The sequence below is a fragment of the Rhinolophus sinicus genome, linkage group LG02, assembly GCF_036562045.2.
Source record: "Rhinolophus sinicus isolate RSC01 linkage group LG02, ASM3656204v1, whole genome shotgun sequence".
NCBI lineage: Eukaryota > Metazoa > Chordata > Mammalia > Chiroptera > Rhinolophidae > Rhinolophus > Rhinolophus sinicus.
In genome coordinates, this window is record NC_133752.1 from 176,997,318 (window position 1) to 177,019,141 (window position 21,824).

The window sequence follows — 21,824 nt, forward strand, 5'->3', positions numbered from 1 at the left end:
GAGGTACAGGAGTAAAGGACAACACAAGGCTTAGTGTCAGGTGTTTATTTCCCCTCCCCCCAGGTGGGACTGATCACATACACAACACACACAGGCATTGGCACTAGGGGCAAGGACAACACCCCTGGCCTCTGAGGGGACAACAGGGCTCTCAGCTGTTGGCCCCATGGTGCAAGATGGGAGAGGAGGCTAGCTTCTCTCTCCTGCCTTTACCAGGGACTAAGGGGACCCACAAACAAACTCCACCCCTTCCACCTCTCAGTCAAGGAGAAGCCACCTTGGTGACATGTTTTATTCCAACCATTACAGTTAAGTGAAGGGATTGGCCTGGTCCCAACCATTATGGGGTAAGGTGTAAACGGTAAAGGAAGAGGTACAATTTGGATTAGGCCACAAGAGGGGGTAGATGACACCATGAGAAGCATGTGTGGGAAGTGGGGGTGCAGTTACTGGGCTTCTGAGCTACGTAGTCCCTGGCATAGCAGGAAGGGTAGCAGAGATATATGGGGCTTATTATTTGGCATTGATGATGTCCACAAATTCAGGCTTGAGGGATGCACCACCCACGAGGAAGCCATCCACATCAGGCTGGCTTGCCAGCTCCTTGCAGTTTGCCCCGGTCACAGAACCTAGAAAGGGAAAAGAAAGGGGGAACGGTCAGGGATGGGATGGGCATACTCCATCCCCACCTCCATGTCTGAGGGATCAGTCTAGTTCTAAATCCACCCTACATCAGGCTAGAGCCAAACCCACTCACCTCCATAAATGATGCGGGTGCTCTGAGCCACTGCATCAGAGACGTTGGACTTAAGCCATGCCCGGAGCTTTTCATGTACCTCCTGGGCCTAGAACAAGAAGCCAGACTAAATAAGACTCTTTCAGCCTTTCCCTCAAAGGGGAAAAATCCCTGGGCACCCGTAGAGAGGCAGTGTGGTTTCAGGGAATCCCAGAAATCCTGGGATCCAAGCCGTAACACCAGGGCTCCGATCACCCCCAGGCCCTAGAATGGACGTCGTTGGACAAATCACTCTCCTTCTCTGGGCTTGGGGGCTCCTGTCTTTAAAATGAGGGGTTGGCCCAGATGGTCTCTGTGGTTGCCAGTTCTGCTGAGGCAGGGTAGGAATAAGGTGGGGCCCCTGGGCTTTACCTGTTGGGGTGTTGCAGTCTTGCCAGTACCAATGGCCCACACGGGCTCATAGGCCAGAACAACCTTGTTCCAGTCCTTCACGTTATCTGTGGGACAGAGATCACAGAGGGAAGAAGGGTGAACAGGAACGAGCTATCCAGCCAGGTATTTAGATACCCATGGACTAAAGAACGAGGGTGGCCTTCTGCCCCCTGGTGGCTGTTGAAGGAACTCCAAGAGGCATCAAAGCCCTGGAGCAGGAGCAGAGGTGATAGGGAAGGGTTCCCACCTTCCCCTTTCTGTTCCAGTATCAGCATGGGAATCAAGTCAGGCTGCAGGGCCTCTGACCTCACCCTCTGTGCCTGCGTGGCCCTGGCTAGGCTTATAGATCCCTTTCTCCAGAGATACCTGCGATGACCTTGGTTTGCTCGAAAACGACCTTCTCAGTGATGCCAGCTTCTCTCTCATCTAGCTTCTCCCCAATGCAGGCGATCACTCCAAGTCCCTCGGCCAGGGCATGGGCCACTTTCTGCCCAATCAGCTGTTGAGGAACAGACTTGGTGAGACACCACTCTTGGAATAAGGCATCTCTTATCTCCTCTCCAGGTTACTAACCTCATCTGACTCCCCGAAGACGTGCCTTCTCTCCGAGTGCCCCAGCACTACCCACGTGGCTCCACAGTCTTTGATCATGCCAGGGCTAGAGAAAGAGATGAAGCCACAATTCCACAGGGAGCCTACCTGTGGCTTTCCACTCAATGAGGAAGGTGAGGGCAGGGGTCCCACACCCCACCCGCCTCACCTACATCTCACCTGATCTCCCCAGTAAAGGCCCCGTTAGTCACTTTGTAGCAGTTCTGCGCAGCCACAGCAATCTTGGGATCTAGCTTCTGCCGGGCGAAGTCAATGTAGGCAGTCGGGGGTGCACAAACAACCTCTGAGGGTGAGATCACAAGGAAGTCATCATTCTCCAAACTCCATCCAGTGCTCTGGAGCCCCCTAGCCTTCACCAGCTTTCTTAGTTCTTTCCTTCTCTTTTCAAGCCAGCAAGAGGATCTTTGTCCATAGTGAGCCCAGATTGGGCCTGTTCCCAAGTCCTAGAGCCTTGCAAGTGCCCCTGGGAGGCCATGGTCCTCACCCTGCCTTGCAAGTGCCCCTGGGAGGCCATGGCCCTCACCCTGCCCTCTGCTCTTTTCAAAGCTGTGGCTCCGATTTCCCTGGGCTATTCTGGGTCTGGGTACCTCCTAGACTCAGCATTCTCTGGGGGCCAACCCCGCCTCCCTTTTAAAATAGCCCATCCCCACCTCCCCCAGGCAAGGCAAGGATTTTTAGCAAAAGCAGAAGGGGCCAACCCCTGGGGTTTATACTGGGGTCTCTAGGGAATAAAAAAGGATGCCTTTTTGATCCAGTCCGTGGTTCTGTGATTTAGGTGGATGGAAGGACTGAGGACAGCACCAGCTTACAGAGGCCCTGCACTTTCCCGGTTCCAGGTTGGAAGGAGTAGGATGACTCCTCATTCCCAACAGCTCAGGCCCTTTCTATGGAAGGCAGGAGTCATCCAGGCTGCCCAGGGGAAAGAATCAGAGCTGGGAGCCCCGGAGGCCAAAGCAGCGTGGCGGGGGCACTCCGCCGGCGGGCAAAGCGCGGGGAGGAGTCTCGGCCTACGTGCAGCAGCGCACGGAGCTGGGCCTAGGGGTAGGTAGCTGGTCGCCCGCACGCCCACTCAGCCGCCTCCCCCACGATACACACACACTTGGAGGCTGTTGCCAGCCTCTCCGGTAGCCGGCTGGGGCTAGCCTTCGCTTCCACCCCGGACTCCTCGTGGTGCAGCCCAGTCCGTGCCCCGGGGCCATCTTCCTCCCGAGGACCCAAAAAGTCCTTTCCTGCCCCCCTCTCCGAAGGCACCAGAAAATGTGGCCCTGCTTTTCCCCCTCGACACACCCCAGGTACGCGGCTGCAGGGCCACGGCTCTGCTGGGTCAATGTCCAGATCCCGAGCAGCCCTCGTCCCCAGCCCTGCACCCAGGTCTATGAGGACATCAGGTGGCCCGGGAGAGGGCGCTGCCACGCCCGCCCTCCCCCACCAGCCAGCTCCCTCCCCGGCAACGCTTACCGGTGTCGGCTGGCACCTTGGCGGCGTTCAGAGTGCTGATGAGTTCCCCCAGATTCGTCTTTCGCCCATTCATCTTCCAGTTCCCCCCTACGAAAAACTTCCTGGAGGGCGCCATGGCGCTGGAGCCGATACACTGAAGGTCAGGATCACCGCGCAGCCGCGGCCACTGCCCGCTTATATAGAGCGCGGTGAGGTAGAACCCCGCCTCCTCCCCGTCCTTTGCCATGGTTAGCCCGGCCCCTGCCGGCAAGCCCTTCCTCCCGCCCCGCCCGCCGCTCAAGTGGCAGCGTTCTGTTGTTACCCTTTCTTGTAGCAACGTTCTAGGGACGTGGGGGTTCAGTCACTTCAGCCTGTTGCCGAACTTTCGAGAGAATGTGAGAACTGTGAGCCCCTGCTCTCGGAGGATCCCCCCCTCTTCGCGACTACAGCCCTCCATACGGCCAGAGGTTGTTCCCAGGAAAGCTAGCTAGCTAGCAGCCGGCCCCACCATTCCCAACTGCTTGGCGTAGACCACATTGCTCAGAAGACTGAGGGGGCTCTTAAGAGGCATCAATCCAACTCTGGGGAAAGGAACTCCCTTCCCCCATCCGATTGCTGATTGCTGAGCAGGCACCTTTGACCCACACAGGGAAAGTCTAGCGCACAGTTACTGGGCAAGTGACAGGGTTCAGACGGGGAGGGACGGCCCACATTCGCACAGAAACTGTGCAGCTAAGAGACAGTTCAGAACTCTTTCCCCAAGAGTATCCCACTCTGCTCCAGCTGGTGAAGAGACTGCAGGGCCTGGGGCCCAGTGCCAGGTCCAGACCCCCCTAGACAATAGGGACATTTGGGAAATACCCACTTGGGCCCCCTGATGGAAATGTGTGTGACTGCTGGAAGAGAGGGAGGGAGGAAGGCAGGAAAGCATTTTTCACCCCCATCTTTGTTGTGTCACCCCCACTCCACTTCCCCTGATCTGACAGCCCCCAGCCCTCACCTCACCCTCAATGTCCCAAGAGCTCTGGAACTACTGAAAAGTAGAGAACTGCCTACAGAGGGGGCAAGGCTGGGAGTTTTTGGACACTGGACCTCCTGCTAAGACCCAAGGAAGGTAAGCAAGGTATCAAACATGACATAGTTTATAAGGTGGCCAGATGGCTCAGTTGGGTAGAGCGTGAGCTCTTAACAACAAGGTTGCCGACTCAATTCCCACATGGGATGGTGGGCTGCGCCTCCTGCAACTAAAATTGAAGGACAATGATTTGGGGGGGGGGGATTTGGAAAAAAAAACACACCCGTGACACAATTTAGCCATTGTACTTTTATTCACATCATGTATTTTGGCATTTTCCAGAGAAGGACAGGGAAGAGACAGGGTGGGGAAAAGACTTAGGCAGGAGGGCAAGGGGGTCCCCATTTCCCTCATACCCCTCCTGGCCAGACCACACAGGGAGCAAACACAAAGGGGGAGTGGAGCAGGGACACCCCCTCTTGTGGAACAGGCTGCACAAAGCGACACCCACACACACACAAACAAGCCCCCTCCACACCAGGGGCTGGCAGGATTAGAGAAGCAGAGAACTAAGGATGGGGGGGGGCGGGAAGCAACATAGTCTCACAGACAGGCGGCCACCCTCCAGTCCCATTGCTGCTCTATCCCCAAGGTCTCTTGAGTGCCCCTCCACTTGGCCTGGCCATTCTCCTAGGGCCTCTAGCTTCTTCCCTGCTGCTGGGGACAAAAAGAAAACGGATACAGAGCAGGGGCGCTGCAGTCCATTCCCCAGCCCCTCTCCCTCATGCCAGGTGGTCTGTCCCCTGCCCTCTGTGGTAAGGGGTCAGGGCAGGCTCTTAGCTGGCTACTCTCTGGTAGAAGTAGATGTAGCCCAGGTCCTTGGGCGGCTTCTCAGAGGCACACACTTTCTGGTCATTGTAGATCACCCATCTGGGGAGGGTGGAGAGAGGTGAAAAAGGATGAACAAACTGGGCCATCCACACCGCTTCAACTAGGTTTCTCTGACACAGCTCCTGGAGTCGATCCTGGGGATTCTGGGGAAAGGCCCTCAAACCTACAGTCCAGCTGCTACCTGTCTGAACGGAGTGACTCGCAAGCATCTCCCCTACTCAGTGTCTTCAGATCCTCCAGTATCTTTACAGCCACCCCCACCCATTCCTGTGAGGCAGGGTCAGCAAACTTTCTGTAAAGGGCCAGACAGTAAATGTTTCAGGTTTGGCAGGTCATCCAGTCTCTGACACAACTACTTAGCTTTCCTGTTGCAGCATCAAAACAGCGACAGATAATATATAACTGAGTAAGTGTGGCTATGCTCATTGAAACTTTACTTACAGAAGCAATGGCCGGATCCAGCCCTCGGGCTGTCCTTGGCCCATCCCTGCCGTTAGGAATTCTCTCATCCTCTCTCATCCTCGGTGTATGTGTGGCTGCCATCAGGCATTCCTTCACCTTCTCCACAAACATTCTAAGGATTTCCAGGATGGCCCTACTCATTTCCACCACCACTCCCCCATTCCTAATGAACACTGCTGGCCCCTCACCTGCCTTCCTTCTTGATGTGGCAGACGTAGTGACCACACATGGTAGAGGTGCCCATATGACTAATGAAGGCAAAGAGCTGATACTCTAGGGAAGGAAGGGGGGGAGAGCAGAAAAGATAATTAGAAGGGATCCTTGAATGACAGACCAAATATAGTCTAACAGCTCAAACTCCTGACATGAGTTTCAGGGAATGTGGGCATGTATGGGGTCAAAAGTCTGTCTCCACCACCTAGAATCCCACCTTCAGGAGTACTGTTAGTGGAAGGAAGCTTCCACCCGCTCTGCCCCAGGGGAAGCAGAGCTGCCTTGGAATGAGGATCTGGGGTAGGAGACTGGCTGGATCCCGTCAGGTCTGTCCTATTTCCCCGGGACACTCACTTCCAGGACCATCCCGGACTTTAGGTCCCACTGGCACAGACTCAGAGATGGAGTCGGCAGCTGAGCGGCCCTCGGAGATGTCCATGGCAGCTTCTGCGTCCAAGTCGTCAATGTGACTGAAGATCCAGTCCACAGCCCGTTCTAAACTATTATTCTTGGAGAGAAGGGAAGTACGACATTTTCAAAGTCACCAGGGAAAGCCTGAGCTCCTTCGTCACAGGTGGAAGCCACCCTTGGCCATACCACACTGGCTGTCCTTGGTCTTGCTTACGAAGGATGGAACCTCGCTCCCACCCCCTTTGACCCCACAGGCCCCAGTCCTGAGCTGGGGGCAGTCCCTACCGTGGCACGCAGAGCTTTGAGGGCTTGGTCCCGGGAGAAGCCCATGGAAACAATTGTGGTCACGCAGTCCTCTGGCGGGGGTTCTGCAGCTGCACTTGTAGAGCCAGGCCCGCTGGACCCAGGCAGAATGAGGGGGTTTGCAAAATCTGCGGATGTGAAGGGGTTGACGTGTTTAGGGGAGGGTGGTGGCCCCGCCCCGCCCCACTACCTACCCCTGCATACCTGGATCGTCCATGTGTGACATGACCCAGTTCATGGCAGCCTCAGCCCCACTGTTGCCCGTGTAATAGACAGCTTTACGGCAGGCATCCATAGGGAAGCCCATCTCCACCAGCTGGATGATGACAGACTCATCCAACATGGGGGCTGTGGTGGGAGAAGTGAGGGCAGTGACTAACTGCTGAGGCCATTCTCTGCTCCTCCTCCCTCCCACAGCCCAGCCCCAGCCCTCTCCCAACCATCCATTCCATGCATTTTTCTTATCCCAGAACTAAAACGACAGACAACACAACATAGTGTGGGGCCAGTATCCTAAAGGCACAGGACTAAGGTTAAAGATCCCCCATGGATCCTCTTACTTGCCCACTTTCACAGAATGGACCGTTTCTGGAGTATGATACCCAGCCCATACCCCCAACCAATGAGGTCAAGGGCAGAGAGGCAACTAGCCAGTGCTACTGCCACCACACAGAGAACGTGGCTGGGAGTGTTCCAGTAAGTCCTCATGTCCATCAAGAGAGCACAGGAAATTTGAAAAGGAGGACAGGAGAAACACAAAGGACAGGGAGTGGGTGAGGCAGGCAGAGAAGACCCCCATCAGCAAGGGAGAGAGACAGGCAGGAAGAAGAGTCACTAACATGTCGGAGAGGAGAAGTGAGGGGAGCAGAAGGAGTCTTCGTCTTCGTTGCCATAGAAACCAAGGCTACCTTTGGGCTCATCCGGAGTAACCAGGGGTGGGGCAATGTCAGGCAGCTCCTCCTCTCCAGGCTGCAGCCCTGTACCCCTCAACTGGGAGATGTCTAGCTCCTCTGGCATCTCAATGGACACATCTGTAGTTGGAATGTCAAGTAAAGGCTTACCTCAGCAGCAACCTGAGGCCCTCCCTGAAAAAGAACTTTGGGACTCTCAGGCCCCTCCACCATATCTTGGCCCTGGTCTGTACCAAGGAGCTATTCAGAGAGTACCAATATTAGTGGTCCCCAGTGTAATAAAAATAATTGTGGGCCTGGGAGTCAGGAGACCTGGATTCTAGTCCTAGATCTACCACAAATGAGCTATGGGCAAGGAAGCGGGGCTCCAACTTGTGCAACAGAATGATTTTATACTTCTGTGTGTCTCATCTAGGAAATGAATAAAACAACAGTTCTCAAAGCTGTCAGGGGCCTGTAAGACCCATGAGAGCTAATTATTTCAAGATTATCAAAATGAAAACATCTTACCAATTATAAAAATAAAACTAAGCAACCCAAGTGTCCATCAATGGATGAATGGATAAATAAGAAGAGGTATATATACAATGAAACATTACTCAGCCATAAAAAAGAATGAAATTTTGCCATCTGCAACAACATAGATGGACCTAGAGGGTATTATGCTAAGTGAAATAAGTCAGACTGTGAAAGACAAATACCAGGTGATTTCACTTATATGTGTAATCTAAAAAGCAAAATGAACAAACAAAACAGAAATGAACTCATAGATACAGAAAACATTTTGATGGTTGCAAGATGGGAAGGGGATTGGGGCATGGGTGAAAAAGGGGAATGGATTAAGAAGTACAAATTGGTAGTTATAAAATAGTCATGGGGATGTAAAGCATAGCATAGGGAATATAGTCAATAATAGTGTATTAGCTATGTATGGTGCCAGGTTGGTACTAGATTTATAGGGATGGTCACTTTGTAAGTTAAATAACTGTCTAATCATTATGCTGTATACCTGAAACTAATATGATATTGTATGTCAACTGTAATTGAAAAATAAAAAAATTATTAAAAAGAAAAAAAAACTATGAAAATCACTTTTGGTTGTAAATCATAACTATAAAATCAAAGAAGTCTTAATATTTTTAGTCAGTGCTTTTCAAACTAGACACATTTTGAAACATCTAAGGCAATGTTTTCCCCTTTCAGAGGAAAGTTAGAAAAACATTAGTTTATATGTGTTAAGGCCCCTTCTTTTTCTAGCATTTTCTGCTTAACCTCCCTCGCTTGTCCCAGCCACCATACCCAGTTTCTTGGGCACCCAGTCTAAGCCGAAGGTGAACTTCTTGATCTGGATGACCAGGTAGTCAGGGAATGAGGCAAATCGTGTGGTCCTAGGGAAGAGAGAATGTCCTGGTACCCAGACAATCCCAAGGTTCTCCTCTCCTGAAACCCCCTCCCTGGGGTTCAGCCTCTTATGGGCAGAAGATCTAACAGCCCAGAAGATATTCCATATTCTTATCTTGCCCTGAGCCGGCATCAGAGCGTATGCAGACAAGGAGCAGCAGAAGCCAGGGGAAGGGCTGTCTTATTGGCAGGAGCAACAAAGGGGAGGATGGCTGAATTCGCTTGAGCCCAAAGCACTCTTACAGATCCAACTCTAATTGATGCCAACAACAGTTAGGCAAAAAGTCAGGCCACTTGCTAGAAATCCACATTCTGTCCACAACTGATACTGCGTGTCTATGCTGTCAGGATTGAGGGAGTGAATGGAGAGACACTGCACTAAAAAGTGACCCTGTCCCATGACAAAATGGAATGGTTGGGGCAGGACAAGGTAACATGTAGTAATCATTCATATCTGCTCCTGCTAGGGCCTCTTGGTTTCGCCAGGGCCAGACTACCAGCCTCAACTGAAGCAACCCTGAGATTCCACCCCAAAATAGGGACTAGAGAACTGGAAAGAAGCAGATAGCATCTTTAGGACTATCCTGACACAGGCCCGAAACCTCAGGCCCAGCCCAATAGGACTTACTTGACAGCTACTGATTTGGCCTGCAGGGCTGTGCTCCAGAAGTCATCCACCTGCTCGGGGGCCCCATAGGCCTCCAGGCAGGAGCTGAAGGGCACCTGGGCCCGAACCAGCTCTGGCAGTGGCAGCTTCTCCTCTTCGGCTTGCCGCTTCTTCTCCTCATACTCCAGAAGCTCCTCTGGTGACAGAATTGGTAGGTGGATCCTTCAGAGGATGCTGCCTCTTTCCCTCCTGAGCCTGGCATTACTGGCTCGTGTCCTGGACTACTTCAGCTTTTCCACCCTCTCCAAACCCATGTGCCGCTCATCCACATATGATCTTGCTTTTCTTTCTCAATACAGCTCTGCTGACAAGCTGTAAGCAAGGTTAATCCTCTTTCTCCCACTGTCCAGCTTTGGACCTCGGGCTGGGGGAGCAGAGCATACCGTGCGCTCTGCTCCTCGAAGGTGCCCAGTGCTCCTCACAGCCCGGGCTCCACCCACACCCAGGCCTGGCTGAGCCATCTACCTTTGTTAAGGGCCGCGTCCATGGGCACAGGCAGCTGCATGATGTAGTCCACTCGCTGGGTGTACTTCACCTTCTCTGTGGCCAGGCACTTGATCTTTTCCTCCACCAAGAAGCGAAATACTTCATTTGGATTTTCAGAGCTCCGGCAATTCCTCTATGGGAAAGAGTCAGGGTGGGGAAGTCTGGGCAGCCAGGGAATGGTATGGATACCTAAAAGGGTCCTTGGGGTTCAGAGAGGGAGAGGAGGGGAAGGGAGACTGCCGCTGAGAGCAGGCAGATGCAAGGGCAGAGTAGAAGCCTTCCCCAATTACCCACGCCCTCCCCGATTCTGGCCCAGCACAGCGCTGTGGGACTGTGTTGGAGTTCTCTCGATAAGCAGTAAGTATCCTCACAGCATTTTCTTTGGGTGTATCTTTCATGAGGCAGCAAAACCCACTAAGTGTAAGGCTCTCTGCTTGGCTCTCCTATTCTCCTTGGGTCCAATGGCTACCACAGGGAAGGTGCAGCGCATGCAGACTGCCCAGTACAGGGGTGGGACTGGGTTGGGCTGACAAGGCAAGAAGGGGCAGAGGGAGAGGGAGTAAAGTACAGGTGGATGGAGGAGTGTGAAGAGAGCCCTCCATTGTCATCTTCAGTCCTTACCTCCACCATGTTGATGAGGTGAAGAAAGAACTCTTGGGCATCCTGCTGCCGGTTGGTGGAGAACTCAGGGTGACCCTTGCCAATGAGGGCCTTGAACATCCGAGGGGCAATGCCATCTTGAACTTCCTAGGCAGAGCCAAGGCAGCAGCTCAGCTGGTGCTTAAGAGACCACCAAGTGGCCTTTTTATACATCTCCCACACCTTAGTTTCCCCATAATTCCTGAGCCTGAAAGGGACAGAGACCCAGACTCACCTTTGGTTCTGACACCTGCTCCCCATCACCTGACTCCGATGCTGGCTTGGAATACTCTCCGGAGACAAGGCCGTGGCCCAGCTTGGCCCTGTGTTCACATCCAAGAGAACCATTTAGCTTTAGTCACCTAATGATAATCTGATGTCGATCTGTACCTCTTCCTCCCCAACTCAACCCCTGCTCATGGCTCTCCTTAGACAACTCTCTAAACTGTGCAAAATCTTAAGGTTCCACAGGAACCCATTTCAAGGCAGACAGCATGCCCAGAAGGCAATCATCTGCAAGCTTCTAACTGGCCATGGGCTAAACTGCTGCCCACGTCAGGTGGTCACGGAGCAGAGAGGAGGCATACAGGCTGCGAGGCTCTCAGCCTTCGTACACAGGACCTGGCTACGTACACCTGAGTGCTGAAGTCCTGGGTTGGGTCCGTTGGGGCATTCTGGAAGATCTTCTCCAGCTTATCCACATACCTAAAAGCCAAGAGTAGGAGAGTTGGAGGGGCTTTGGCCTGGGCTCAGAGGAAAAGGGGAGTAATTATCTACCAGCTCAGTTAACAGGCTCCCTGAGTGGGGAGTTATGTGGTTGAACCTTGGAGTCCATTTCTTTCCAGCAACCTGCCCTTCCTCATGTCTCAACTATGTCAGCATGCAGTGCACTGAGGCAGTGTTTCCCAGCCTCCTTCCTAAGACAGAGCCAGAGGGATGGGAGAAGACCACCCGGAAAAAAGCTAAACATAGTTCATATACTACCGAACAGAACTTATCAATACATTTTAAATTTCCACATATGCATTAGGTCCGTCCCAAACAGACAATCAAGTCATTTATGGTAAGCACTTGCCTTTCTTCTATCTCAGTGTCCCAAGCCCTCCCCGCTCCCCAAGTGTCCATGTTAGGTGCTCATCTGATGTCACTGGCCTAAAATAAAGACCACCTGCTCACCCTTGAGCCAGTCAGGAGGCCTCAGAGAGCCCTGGGATTTGGTGTTCTGCTGTCAGTGGGGCGTGTAGGACTGGGTGACAGTGGTGTATTCTACAATTTGCGCCCTGGGCGCATAGCATGCCAGCCAGTGTCAGAGGAACAGACTGTGCTGGAACAAAGGTGTTGGGGGCAGCTGAAGGGGTGTGCCTACAGGCTGGTGACCAGGAGGGGAGCAGGGAGGTTTGGGGCCAAGGGGCCAGCAGGGGGGGCACCACTCACTTCCTCTGGAAGTCAGGGATGCTGAAGAGCACCTGGACCACCGAGTTGAGGTAGCAGCTGTTCCCCAGGTTTCGGATGCCCGTGTAGCCGGGCCCAAACAGGGGCTTCAGTTGCACAGCAGATTCCTGGATCAGCTCCCACTCGCCAATCCGCTGGTTCATATCTATTTCCAACTCGGTCATCGTCTTGTCCGTCTGCAGGGAAGGGACACTTCAGACGGTGTGAGAGACTTGGCCCTGGATTTTTTACACTGATCTCTCACAGGGTCTAGGACGATACCCAGCTGGAGCCTAGAATTTGTTGAATTATGGACTCTAACAGGCGAGGCACGCTGGATATAGTCCAGTCCAAGTTCCGGAAGGCCATAAGCTATTGTCCCAGAGGCCGGTGAGTCATCAGGCCTCTGGTTGAAGGAGGGAATGAAATGAATGCAATTCCCTCTACCTGAAGTGTTTTTCCCATTCCAAAGACACCCCACCTTACCCCTCAGGTCTTTAACTCAAGCAACACTGCCTCAGGGAAACTTCCCTGATGTGCTGGACTAGGCCAAGTCCCCTGCTGTAAACCACTGCAGTGCCCTCCATGTCTCTTTCAGCGCCCCTCACAGTTTGTGCTTATTCACTTATTTGTGTGAGTATATGATTAACATCTGCCTTTCCATCTAGAATATAAGTCGATGAAAGCAAGGATCACACCTGACTTATTCACACAGTGACTAGCACATAGTAGGTACTCAAGAGCATTTAATGGATGAATAAATGATTCTGGAAAGTTCTTCAGAGCCCACATGTCTTGGGGACTGGGATAATTGTGGCAGCTCTCTTCAATACACTACATCAGCCTTGGGCAAGAAAGAAGGGCCTAACAGGGGCAGGGGCAGGAATGAGAAGGATGTGAAGCTGAACAGGTCTCACCTTCTGCATCTTCAGCATGTCAATGCCAAAGTGGGACAGGTGCTCAGCCAGGTTGGGGTCCAGGACCATGTCATCCTCATCATATGAGTACACGTCTAGGGCAGCAGGCAGGAGCAATGTCAGAGGGGGTAGCTCAGGACTGGCCTGGCCACCAATGCCACCTCCTGGCCTGAGGGGCCTTGGGACAGAAGGATGAGCCTGTAGAGAACCCTCTTGGTTCCCCTGAACATCAGTAAGGTCACAAACCCTTCAGGGATTGGCTGTCAGGGAGATGGGGTAAAACACAGGGTGAGGGTTGGAATTAATTGTGACTCTACCCCATAGGATAAGGTTCTAGGGTCAGATGAGTTGGGAATCAGATAATCAGATATCAATAATCAGATAATGATGGTAACTTCTAGGAAGGAGACTGGGGTTTGGGGGAATTAATTGAAGATTTAGTCTCATCTGCAATATTTTCATTGTTTATCAAGAGAACGTGTTCATGTATTATTCGTGTCACATAAAGTGAGTAACAGTTAAAACATTTCAGTGTGGAAGAGGGGTGGGGGTACCAACCAGCTCCATCAGGTGTGATGGTGCCCAGCTTGACAGCTAATGGGTAGCCGGTCTCCCTGTAGTGCTCCACAGCGTGGTTGTTGCCCCCACTGCCATCAAAGTAGCGTCGGCCACAGAGGATGGAGCCATCTGTCAGGTTGAGCCACAGGTTCTCTCTCATGTCACATTTGGAGCACTTCCAGCCACTAACCCAGGGAGAAGAAAATGAGCTGAAATATGGGTCAGGGGTACCTGGGAGTGGTAGAGAAAGGGGGTTCTGTGGGCCCCCCAACCAGCCCAAGCTCTCTCTCTTCTCCTCGCCTCTGGATGCCTCCCTGCTTAGCTGTCCTCCCCCAAGTCTCCTTGTCCCGCTCCCGACCCTCTCTCTCACCAGGAGGATGGCCTCTTTGCCCCTGCTCTGGGGTTGTGCCCCAAGGTGGAGGGGCTAGGCCTCACCAGGGAGGGATTCGAGCGGGGTTGTCCAGCTGCTTGATGCTGAAGGCATGCTTAGACACCTGCCGCACTTCCCCATCCCAGGCCTGCACCTCCTGCTTGCGGGAGGCTGAGTCGGCAGCCAGTAGGGCCTCCACCGCACTGGTCACCTGGGGGAAGCAGAGGGTCAGAGACAGTAGCCGACCCCCAGCCCCACAGTCCCCTCTAGTCCTTGGTCTTCAGCTTTCTCAGTGCTTGACCAAGACATCACTGATCCGGCCCCACTTGCCCTAGAATCTTTTGTGGGGGGAAGGTATTCATACCCGATCTCTGACAAAGTCAGGCAGTCCCCCCAACCCATCCCGGGCAATCTCCAGGTAATCAGGCAAAATGACAATTTTCACATCCTCATCGTATTCAAACTTCTCGTCGCTGAGGTCAAACCCGCCTTCAACACCTGGAGAGATAGGGAAGAAGAAGGAGAGTAGGACAATGACCACAGGTACAGCACTTCACTTCATCGCTTCTACAGCTGTAGGGCCACTGAACAGGCCCATGGTTCGGGGCTCTCCTAGTGCCTCTGAGAGCAGGAAAGCCCCGCTCAGGGAGAAGAATAGGACTGCAGTGGTGCTCACCAATAGCCAGCCTGGTGGGCTTCTTTCGAGGGGGGTCTCCAGTGCCTGTAGTGGTGTCTTCCTCTTTCTGCAATGAGGCAGGAAGGGCAGGATCAGCAAGAAGCACCAGGGAAAGGACAAAGGGCGAGGATGGGCAGGATGGAGTAGGTGAATCTCAGAAGAGAATGGAGCTAAAAAACACATGTGCTGGGTTTTAACGACACCAACAGAAATAGGTGAGGGGGGAAACTGAGGCCTATGGGAGGTCAGAATGGAACACACATTCAAAATGAGGGATGAGTGGGATATGCCTGAATGTCCCCAGGCCTTGCCCCAGCCCCTGTCCCTCCCTACTCCCTACCGGGCGCCGGGTCCGCCGGAGGTGCAGGTACACTCGCTGGCCCGTCTTGCTGAAATGTCTCTCCACATACTGTTTGCCAAAGCCCAGGAACGTGTTCATGCAGATGTAGAGGCCTCCCTCAGACTCCTGCAGGACAGGAGGCAGGGGAGGAAACACGGGAAGGATGAAGTCTGGCCAGGGGAGGAAACTAAGACCTGGGCTCAGAAACTGCTGGTTTCCAGAAGAAAGGTTCTGTTGTCTAACACGGTGTAGCCCATGGCAAGTCAGTTAGCCTTTTAGGACCTAGTTCATGGCTAAGATTCTCCACATCCTCCTATGACTTTGATAATAACAAGGACACCAGGAGCTGAATGACACCTATCATCATTCACCAGTCTTCTTCCTTCTTGCGCCTTCTTTGGGCTTTGGAGCCCTCTAATCAATTGCAGAGAACTTGCTCTACCTCGTCTCTGGAGCCAAGAGATCCAGAAAGAAAATGGGGATAAAATATACCATGGACTTACAATGCCAGAGACTATATTCAGAGGGGATAGGGGTCCCTTTCTCAGAGAGGAAAGACCTACATGTTAGATACTGAACCTAAACCAGGGACACCATGACAAATTCTACCTAATCTCTAGGATTCAGAAAACCTACCAGACTGGAGAAACAGAGATTCTAGCACCTGAACAGTACATCTAACCCCAGAGCTTGCCAGCAAGCCCAGACCTTTACCACACTCTATTAGGTACTCAAACCCTGGTCCACACTGAGTCTTCTCCCTCTTCCCTGCTGAAGCCTGGCTCTAGAGGAACAATGCTTTGCATGTAGTTCACAGCTAAGCTTGGACCCAGTACGGCAGGGACATGAGGTCCGGCATTCTCCAGCCACCACCCTGTTGCCTCCCCTCTAGCCAATAACTAAATCCCTACTGAAGTCCCATCAACCTACAACTTCAAAGCCATCCCCTTTCTAAGACAATCTAACAATACTTGCTGAGACAGCTAGAACACACATAAGCCAGACAAAAAACAGGGAAAGACAAGTGTCTACTCTAATTCGCAGGTGATGGGGGAGGATGGGCTTCCCCCAAACGGAGCAAGTCTACCAGTGCCTTTGTGAATAAAATGATGGAGAACGTGAGGGAGGAAACTGGAGACAACAGAGCCTTCCCTCAGATCCAAGGTTCTGAGAACATCAGGCATCTTCTTTCTGGAATAAGTCTCAGTGGCCTGGAAAAACTCTCTGCTGTGATATTAAAAATAGGGTACCATCTAAGGCAGTTCCTGGTCCCATAGATTGTGTACCACTCCCTAAAGCAGTGTGGATAACAATGTTCATAAACAAATAGAGCATTTCTCATCAGGGAAGTCATATCATATAAGCTCTCTTTCTACCATGAACGCAATTTGAAGATAATCAAATATGTTGGAAGTTGGTTAGCAAAGAAACTCAGCTGCACTGGAGATTTCTTGAGTTGGGGTGAGAGAAGTATAATAAGATTACAAAAATCCGTTTTGGATATTCAAAGTAGTTACTAGGAGACAGTAATATAAAAAGGGATCCACTGATTTGGTTGGTAATTAAGAAAAACCTTTTCCTCCTGAGAAAGATGGTGCTTCACCAAGCCATGTATCTGATAACCTGGGAGGCACCAGGAAGCTCTGCAGAGATTAAACTCCTCTATTGGAAATAAAAGATGCTGGTTTCACCAAGGACTGGAACCCTGGAACTCTGCTCAGAGCAATCCTCTTTTAGCTCTGCCAAAACCAGACTTGAGAGAAGCAGCATATTGTCTGAGGCCCAGATCAAAGCCTAGAAACCAAGCAAACCACAAATCAGTGATGATCCTGAACAGGGCCTCAGATCATGCTGCTATACTCAGCACTGGCGATGCATTAATGAAGACTTTCCACTCTGACTTGCAGTTTTCCTGGCCATGAGCTGGTTTGGCTGAACACCCTGGGCAGGGCCCAGCAGCGGCTTGAGGGGAGGGGTGGGGAGGGGGGCGGATCCCAACCAAGCTGCTGCCCTCTCAGTTCAGGCTCTGGCCTGGCTGGAGGCTTGTCTCTGCTTGAGGGTGACAGAGGAAGGCAGAACTGCAGAAAGGGAGGTACCGGGTGGAGCCTGCAAAACGTGAAGTATGGTGTGGGTGGTGGCTTTGTCTAACTAGTCAAGAGTGGGAGCGGAATGGGAAAGGGGCCTTAGCAGTCTTCAAAAAAGAAACCATCTCTCTGGGAATACTTTAAAAAGAGTTCCCTTTGCTCTCTGTGATGGACGAAAAGAAGAGAGGGCCGCGGGCATAGTTCATCTTAAAGGAGAAACGACTAGAGCTTTCCTCTCTTTTCTCCCCTCCCTAAAACCAATGACCCACCTCCCCGCCCCCTGTGTACATTAACCATGCGTGGAGGCTCTGTAACTCGGCTTTCTTCAGAACTGGTCTTCTTCATGGCCACTTCCAGACTACTGGGCGCCTAGGAGCTGCAGTACCCACTCTCCAACCCAACCCCGGGCCATAACAGTGGGGGGTCGCCCCATCCCTCCTATACGAGACTACAAAACCCGGAGAGCCATGCGCGGCAGGCAAGGCCAACTCCCAGGCTTCCGCAGGCGTCCATTTGGGGGATGTAGTCCAACAATCGGGTTGTGTCCCTAGCTTAGAACGGCAGCGGGGAATGAACGACTACAATCCCCATAATGCTCCACGAGACGGGGAGCGGGTGAGGTGGCCGCGGTGTCTTCCGGGGGCGGTAGTCACACAACAGCTCCAGCTAATTAAAAGCAACGACAGGGAACAGCGTGGAAGACTACAAGTCCCAATGTGCATCGCAAGGAGGCGGTGGCCCAAGCTTTGCAGGCCCCGGCAGAATGACCAGGGCGATGGAAGGAAGTCGTGTTCGGTGCGGGCATGGGGAATGGGCTTACCGGCGTGTCGAAGGAGAAGGCGCACTCGTCTTTGTGGACCCGGTCTCCAGCTTTAGGGACCCGGATCGTCGGTAATACTGACAGCAGCGCCTCCTCACTCAGCTCCGCCATGACACCGGCAGCAGCTCCTCCACACACAGCGGCTCCCACCGTTCCTAGTTCCCCACCCCCTACTCTTGCGGTCCAATGAGCACTACTCGTTAGGTGCATGCGCTACAGAGAAGACGCGCGAGAATGGCAGTTGGACGGAGTCGGCCTACTAGTGCTCCGCCTTCTGCCCTACTCTTGACTAACGCCAATGAAAAGCGCTTCCAATACAATCGATGGTCTAAAGAACCAATCCCACTCTTCCAGGGTAGAGCGCCTGTAGAGCAGCGAGGTGGACCCCGGAGTTTTCGCTGCTCGTATTCTGGGGTCCTACAGTCCCCTTCGCGTGCCTTCTGTTGAAGAGCAGAAACTGATCTCAGAAACTCCTGGGGACTTGTCCAATCCGAAAATAGAAGGGCAGTTGTATTCTTGGTATTTGAAAAGGGGTTATCCAATGAGGCGGAGTTTGAGAGGGTTAGAGTCGAATGATTGATAATGCCCTCAACCAGTCAGGATTACTGTTTCTCTCGCCTCAGAAATATCTTCATAATTCCGTGTCCGCCTGCATCTGTACATAGTAGCATAATAATTCATTATTTTTTTTAATAAAATTAGTTGGTTTTGAAACTGAAGGTCTCAAAAGCGAAGATTAGCACCCCTCAAAATCTCATGATGGACAACTCGCAGCCCAGTACAGAACAAAAGTCCCCTTTTATCGAGGAGGCGTCACCTCTGGGCAAGCCAAACCGCTGCCCATTGGTCCTGTGTTTCCTATGATAGACGTCTCCCAGGCCAATGGCTTCCTTCACTGGAGGCGGGTCTTAATAGCGGGCCTATAGGACTCTGCGTCGGCTCGGCCAATAGGGTCACGGCAGGGGGCGTGGCGGGAGGTTTGAAACAGCTTCGGTAGTTGAGACTCGAGCTGCTGTGCACCCGAAGGTGGAGTGGGAGCCTGGTAAGTGATTGGAATTAACTAGTGAATAAATTCAGCTAGCCCAAAATGAACCGCCTAGTCAGCTGCACCAGTCGTTCCTGCAGAGGCCTCTGGCCCAGCGGCCAGGAGGTTCTTCAGCTGGGAACTGGGAAGATCGGGTGGTCTGGAGTCCGAGGTCGGACTTGGTCGCGGTGAAGACTGAGACCTGAGTAACTTCTCACAGGCATCCCCTCCTTGCCCCGGGCCGGGCCCTGCCCCACCCTATTCCTCCTGGTTGAGATGGGCTCAGCCAAGAGCGTCCCAGTCACTCCAGCGCGGCCTCCGCTGCACAACAAGCATCTGGCAAGAGTGGCCGACCCGCGTTCACCTACGGCCGGCATCCTGCGCACTCCCATCCAGGTACTCTGGGCCGGGTGGGTGCCAGGCAGAGAAACTGAATTCTTGGGCCTCTGCCTAATGTGATTCTAAGAGAGCCCCCACTCTGCCCCCCAACTCCCTCCTTTGAGGCTTTATTTTCCACATTCTCATTTCACTAGGTAGGGTAGGTTGAATGTCTGAAGGCCTTGGCAATTCCTGCCTGGAACATCAGCCAAAGGGTGGAGACTTGGGAGGGAAGGAGATTCAGGGCCCAGACTTTTCTAGCCGTTAATCTTGACAGGTGGAGAGCTCTCCACAGCCAAACCTATCAGCAGGGGAGAAGCTGGAGGGTCCTAATCAGGCCCAGGGCTCAGATCCCCGCTCTCCTACCCTTGGCATTGCACGGACACCTATGAAGACCAGCAATGGAGGTAAGTGTTGGGCCCAGGGAATTCTGATAAGACTGTCAACTAGCATCCTTGGGTGGGGTCAGTGAAGCAAGCCTCTCAGGGCTCCTTCTTAAAGGGACCTCCATCCTCTTGCTTTAAGCACATCTTACTCTTTTCCCTACACTTTGTTCCCTCTCACCTTGATGTCCCTCTTCCCAATTCCCCACACATCAGGACATGAATCCTAAGGCTCCTGTATCTTTTCCTCCTTGCTGAAGGATTTCTCTCACTTCACTTCTTGCCTCTAGAGCCTTGCCCAAGCCCATTGGTGAAACAGCTGAGTGAAGTACTTGAGACCGAAGCCCCCAGATCGAGCCTTCCCCCAGAGCCTGTTCTACACCTAGAGGCACCTTCATCTTCTGAATTGGACTTGCCTCTGGGCACCCAGTTTTCTCTTGAGGACCAGATGCCACCTTGGAGTCAGACTGAGCTCCCCTCCAAGCAGGTGTTTTCTGAGGAGGAAACAGGACAGCCCTCAGAAACCCCTATAGCCAGCCAGGGCTCAGACAAGCCCTTGAGAGACGCAGAGACACCCCGATCTTCAGGTACAGAATCTAAGAGCAAGGTATACGGAAGAGAATTGGGATCATGTTCTGGGATAATGTCCACAGATAGTTTAAGAGGAATAAACTGTAAGCCCCTAATTTTAGCTCTTTGCTTTAACTCCTTACTCCCCAGGTTCTAAGTGCAATAGACGGAAATCAAACAGCAAGGTACTAGGGAGATCTCCCCTCACCATCCTGCAGGACGACAACTCCCCCGGGTCTCTGACACCACGACAGGTAAAGGGAGAGAGGGTGAAAGCTATTACTAGGAAATCTGATGTAGAGCGTGGGATGCCCTTTTACCTGATCTCCCATCTCCTGAACAACCTCTACCCCTCCAACTTCCACACTGCCTTTTGCAGGGTAAGCGACCTTCTCCCCTGAGTGAAAATGTTAGGGAACTAAAGGATGGGGCCATTCTGGGAACTGGACGACTTCTGAGAACTGGAGGACGAGCATGGGAACAAGGCCAGGACCATGACAAGGAAAACCAGCACTTTGCCTTGGTAGAGAACTAGGCCGTGCGCGGCCCCAGCCCTGAGCTCACCGGGGATCTAGTGATAGTCCACGTCCTCTCACCCCTTCTTTCCCTGGGAGACTGGAAAGGCTCATTTTCTTTGACTCCACCCTAAACTACCAACTCTGGAACTGAGAGCTTTCTTTGTGTCTTATATGTTTCTTGTATATTAAAGGAAGTAGTTTTGAATGATGTTAAGTGTTACACCTAAAGCTTGTACTAGGTCCTCTGTATATAAAAGGCAGCCTGGGGAGCTTATGTTCCCTGGCCTGAGTGCCCCGTACTAATATCTCCAAACCTCTTATAGGCACCTTCCTTAAATTCTGGTGTTCCCCAGGGCTCTGTCCTTGGCTCTTTCCTCTCACTCTTCCTAGGTGTTCACTTCTGGGGATTAGCTACTAATTACCTATATTCTGGTAACTTCCAGGTCTCTCTATCTAACGCTGACTTTTATCCAACTGCCCCACAGGCACTTCAAAGTCAGTTTGTCTGAAGTTGAATTTGTGATCTTCCCCCAAAAGTCTATTTCTCATCCCCTTTTCTTTATCCCTGTGAATAACAGCATTATCCACCTAGTTGCCCAAACCCAGATCTTGGCCATCATTTTGAATCCTTCCCTCTTAATATCCCATACCTATGCACTTGGTCACTAAATCCTAGTGATTCTGTATCTTTAATCTCTTCCCCGTCCCTCCCCTTGTCCCCTTTGTCCTGTTGCTTTTACGAGTCTTGCCACCTGCCTCCTACCTGTTTCCTTCCATTCCCTCCTGTCTCCCCTCCCTCCATTCCATCAACCTACAATACTGCTAGGGCCGTCTTTCTGAGAAGCATAGCTGATCACATTACTACTCTGCTCAAACTTTAATGGTTCCCATTGCCCTTAGGATCAATTCTAGACTGTAGCCTGGCATTCAAGGCCTTTTATAATCTGATTCCTTCTCAACATGACCCTCTTGTACAAACACACACATACGCACCATAGGCAGGCTGTAGTGAACTGCTCTGCACATGCTCCCCAGCCACGTGGTGAATACCTTCTCTCCTGACCGAGCTCAGGTCTTCCCCACAGGGCTTGGGCTTCTGCCTCCACTCTACTTTCTGCCCACAAGCTGTCTGGTACCCT

The 21,824-nt window shown here is 52.3% G+C and overlaps 3 protein-coding genes and 1 long non-coding RNA gene across 5 annotated transcripts; 2 read left to right on the top strand and 2 right to left on the bottom strand.

The window, feature by feature from the left end:
• Positions 1–30: 30 nt before the first annotated feature.
• Positions 31–3,464, bottom strand: TPI1 (triosephosphate isomerase 1). The gene is made up of 7 exons (XM_019754357.2): positions 3,239–3,464; positions 1,940–2,063; positions 1,742–1,826; positions 1,535–1,667; positions 1,148–1,233; positions 758–845; positions 31–629 (listed from the first exon to the last, which is right to left on the bottom strand). Exons 1-7 carry the CDS (start codon positions 3,462–3,464, stop codon positions 514–516), a joined length of 858 nt encoding a protein of 285 aa, XP_019609916.1. The 3' UTR covers positions 31–513.
• LOC109459670 (uncharacterized) lies at positions 1,756–5,787 on the top strand. The gene is made up of 3 exons (XR_012494051.1): positions 1,756–1,893; positions 2,556–4,331; positions 5,243–5,787. It is a non-coding gene; the product is annotated as an uncharacterized LOC109459670 (long non-coding RNA).
• On the bottom strand, positions 4,522–18,300 carry USP5 (ubiquitin specific peptidase 5). 2 transcript variants are annotated; one of them, XM_019754344.2, is made up of 20 exons: positions 17,813–18,300; positions 14,909–15,034; positions 14,569–14,635; positions 14,257–14,390; positions 13,958–14,103; positions 13,523–13,707; positions 12,965–13,059; positions 12,051–12,244; positions 11,250–11,321; positions 10,852–10,939; positions 10,599–10,724; positions 9,957–10,110; positions 9,453–9,627; positions 8,723–8,811; positions 7,352–7,543; positions 6,717–6,860; positions 6,495–6,640; positions 6,153–6,306; positions 5,774–5,858; positions 4,522–5,162 (listed from the first exon to the last, which is right to left on the bottom strand). In XM_019754344.2, the coding sequence occupies exons 1-20, from the start codon at positions 18,020–18,022 to the stop codon at positions 5,069–5,071; spliced, it is 2,676 nt and encodes an 891-aa protein (XP_019609903.1). In that variant the 5' UTR covers positions 18,023–18,300; the 3' UTR covers positions 4,522–5,068. The 2 variants fall into 2 exon arrangements, with proteins under 2 accessions (XP_019609903.1, XP_019609904.1); XM_019754345.2 differs by having other exon boundaries at positions 7,421–7,543; positions 17,813–18,299.
• Positions 18,301–18,735: 435 nt separating this feature from the next.
• On the top strand, positions 18,736–20,893 carry CDCA3 (cell division cycle associated 3). Its single transcript, XM_019754436.2, has 6 exons — positions 18,736–18,854; positions 19,057–19,232; positions 19,492–19,621; positions 19,888–20,184; positions 20,318–20,421; positions 20,547–20,893. Exons 2-6 carry the CDS (start codon positions 19,113–19,115, stop codon positions 20,700–20,702), a joined length of 807 nt encoding a protein of 268 aa, XP_019609995.2. The 5' UTR covers positions 18,736–18,854; positions 19,057–19,112; the 3' UTR covers positions 20,703–20,893.
• Positions 20,894–21,824: the final 931 nt, after the last annotated feature.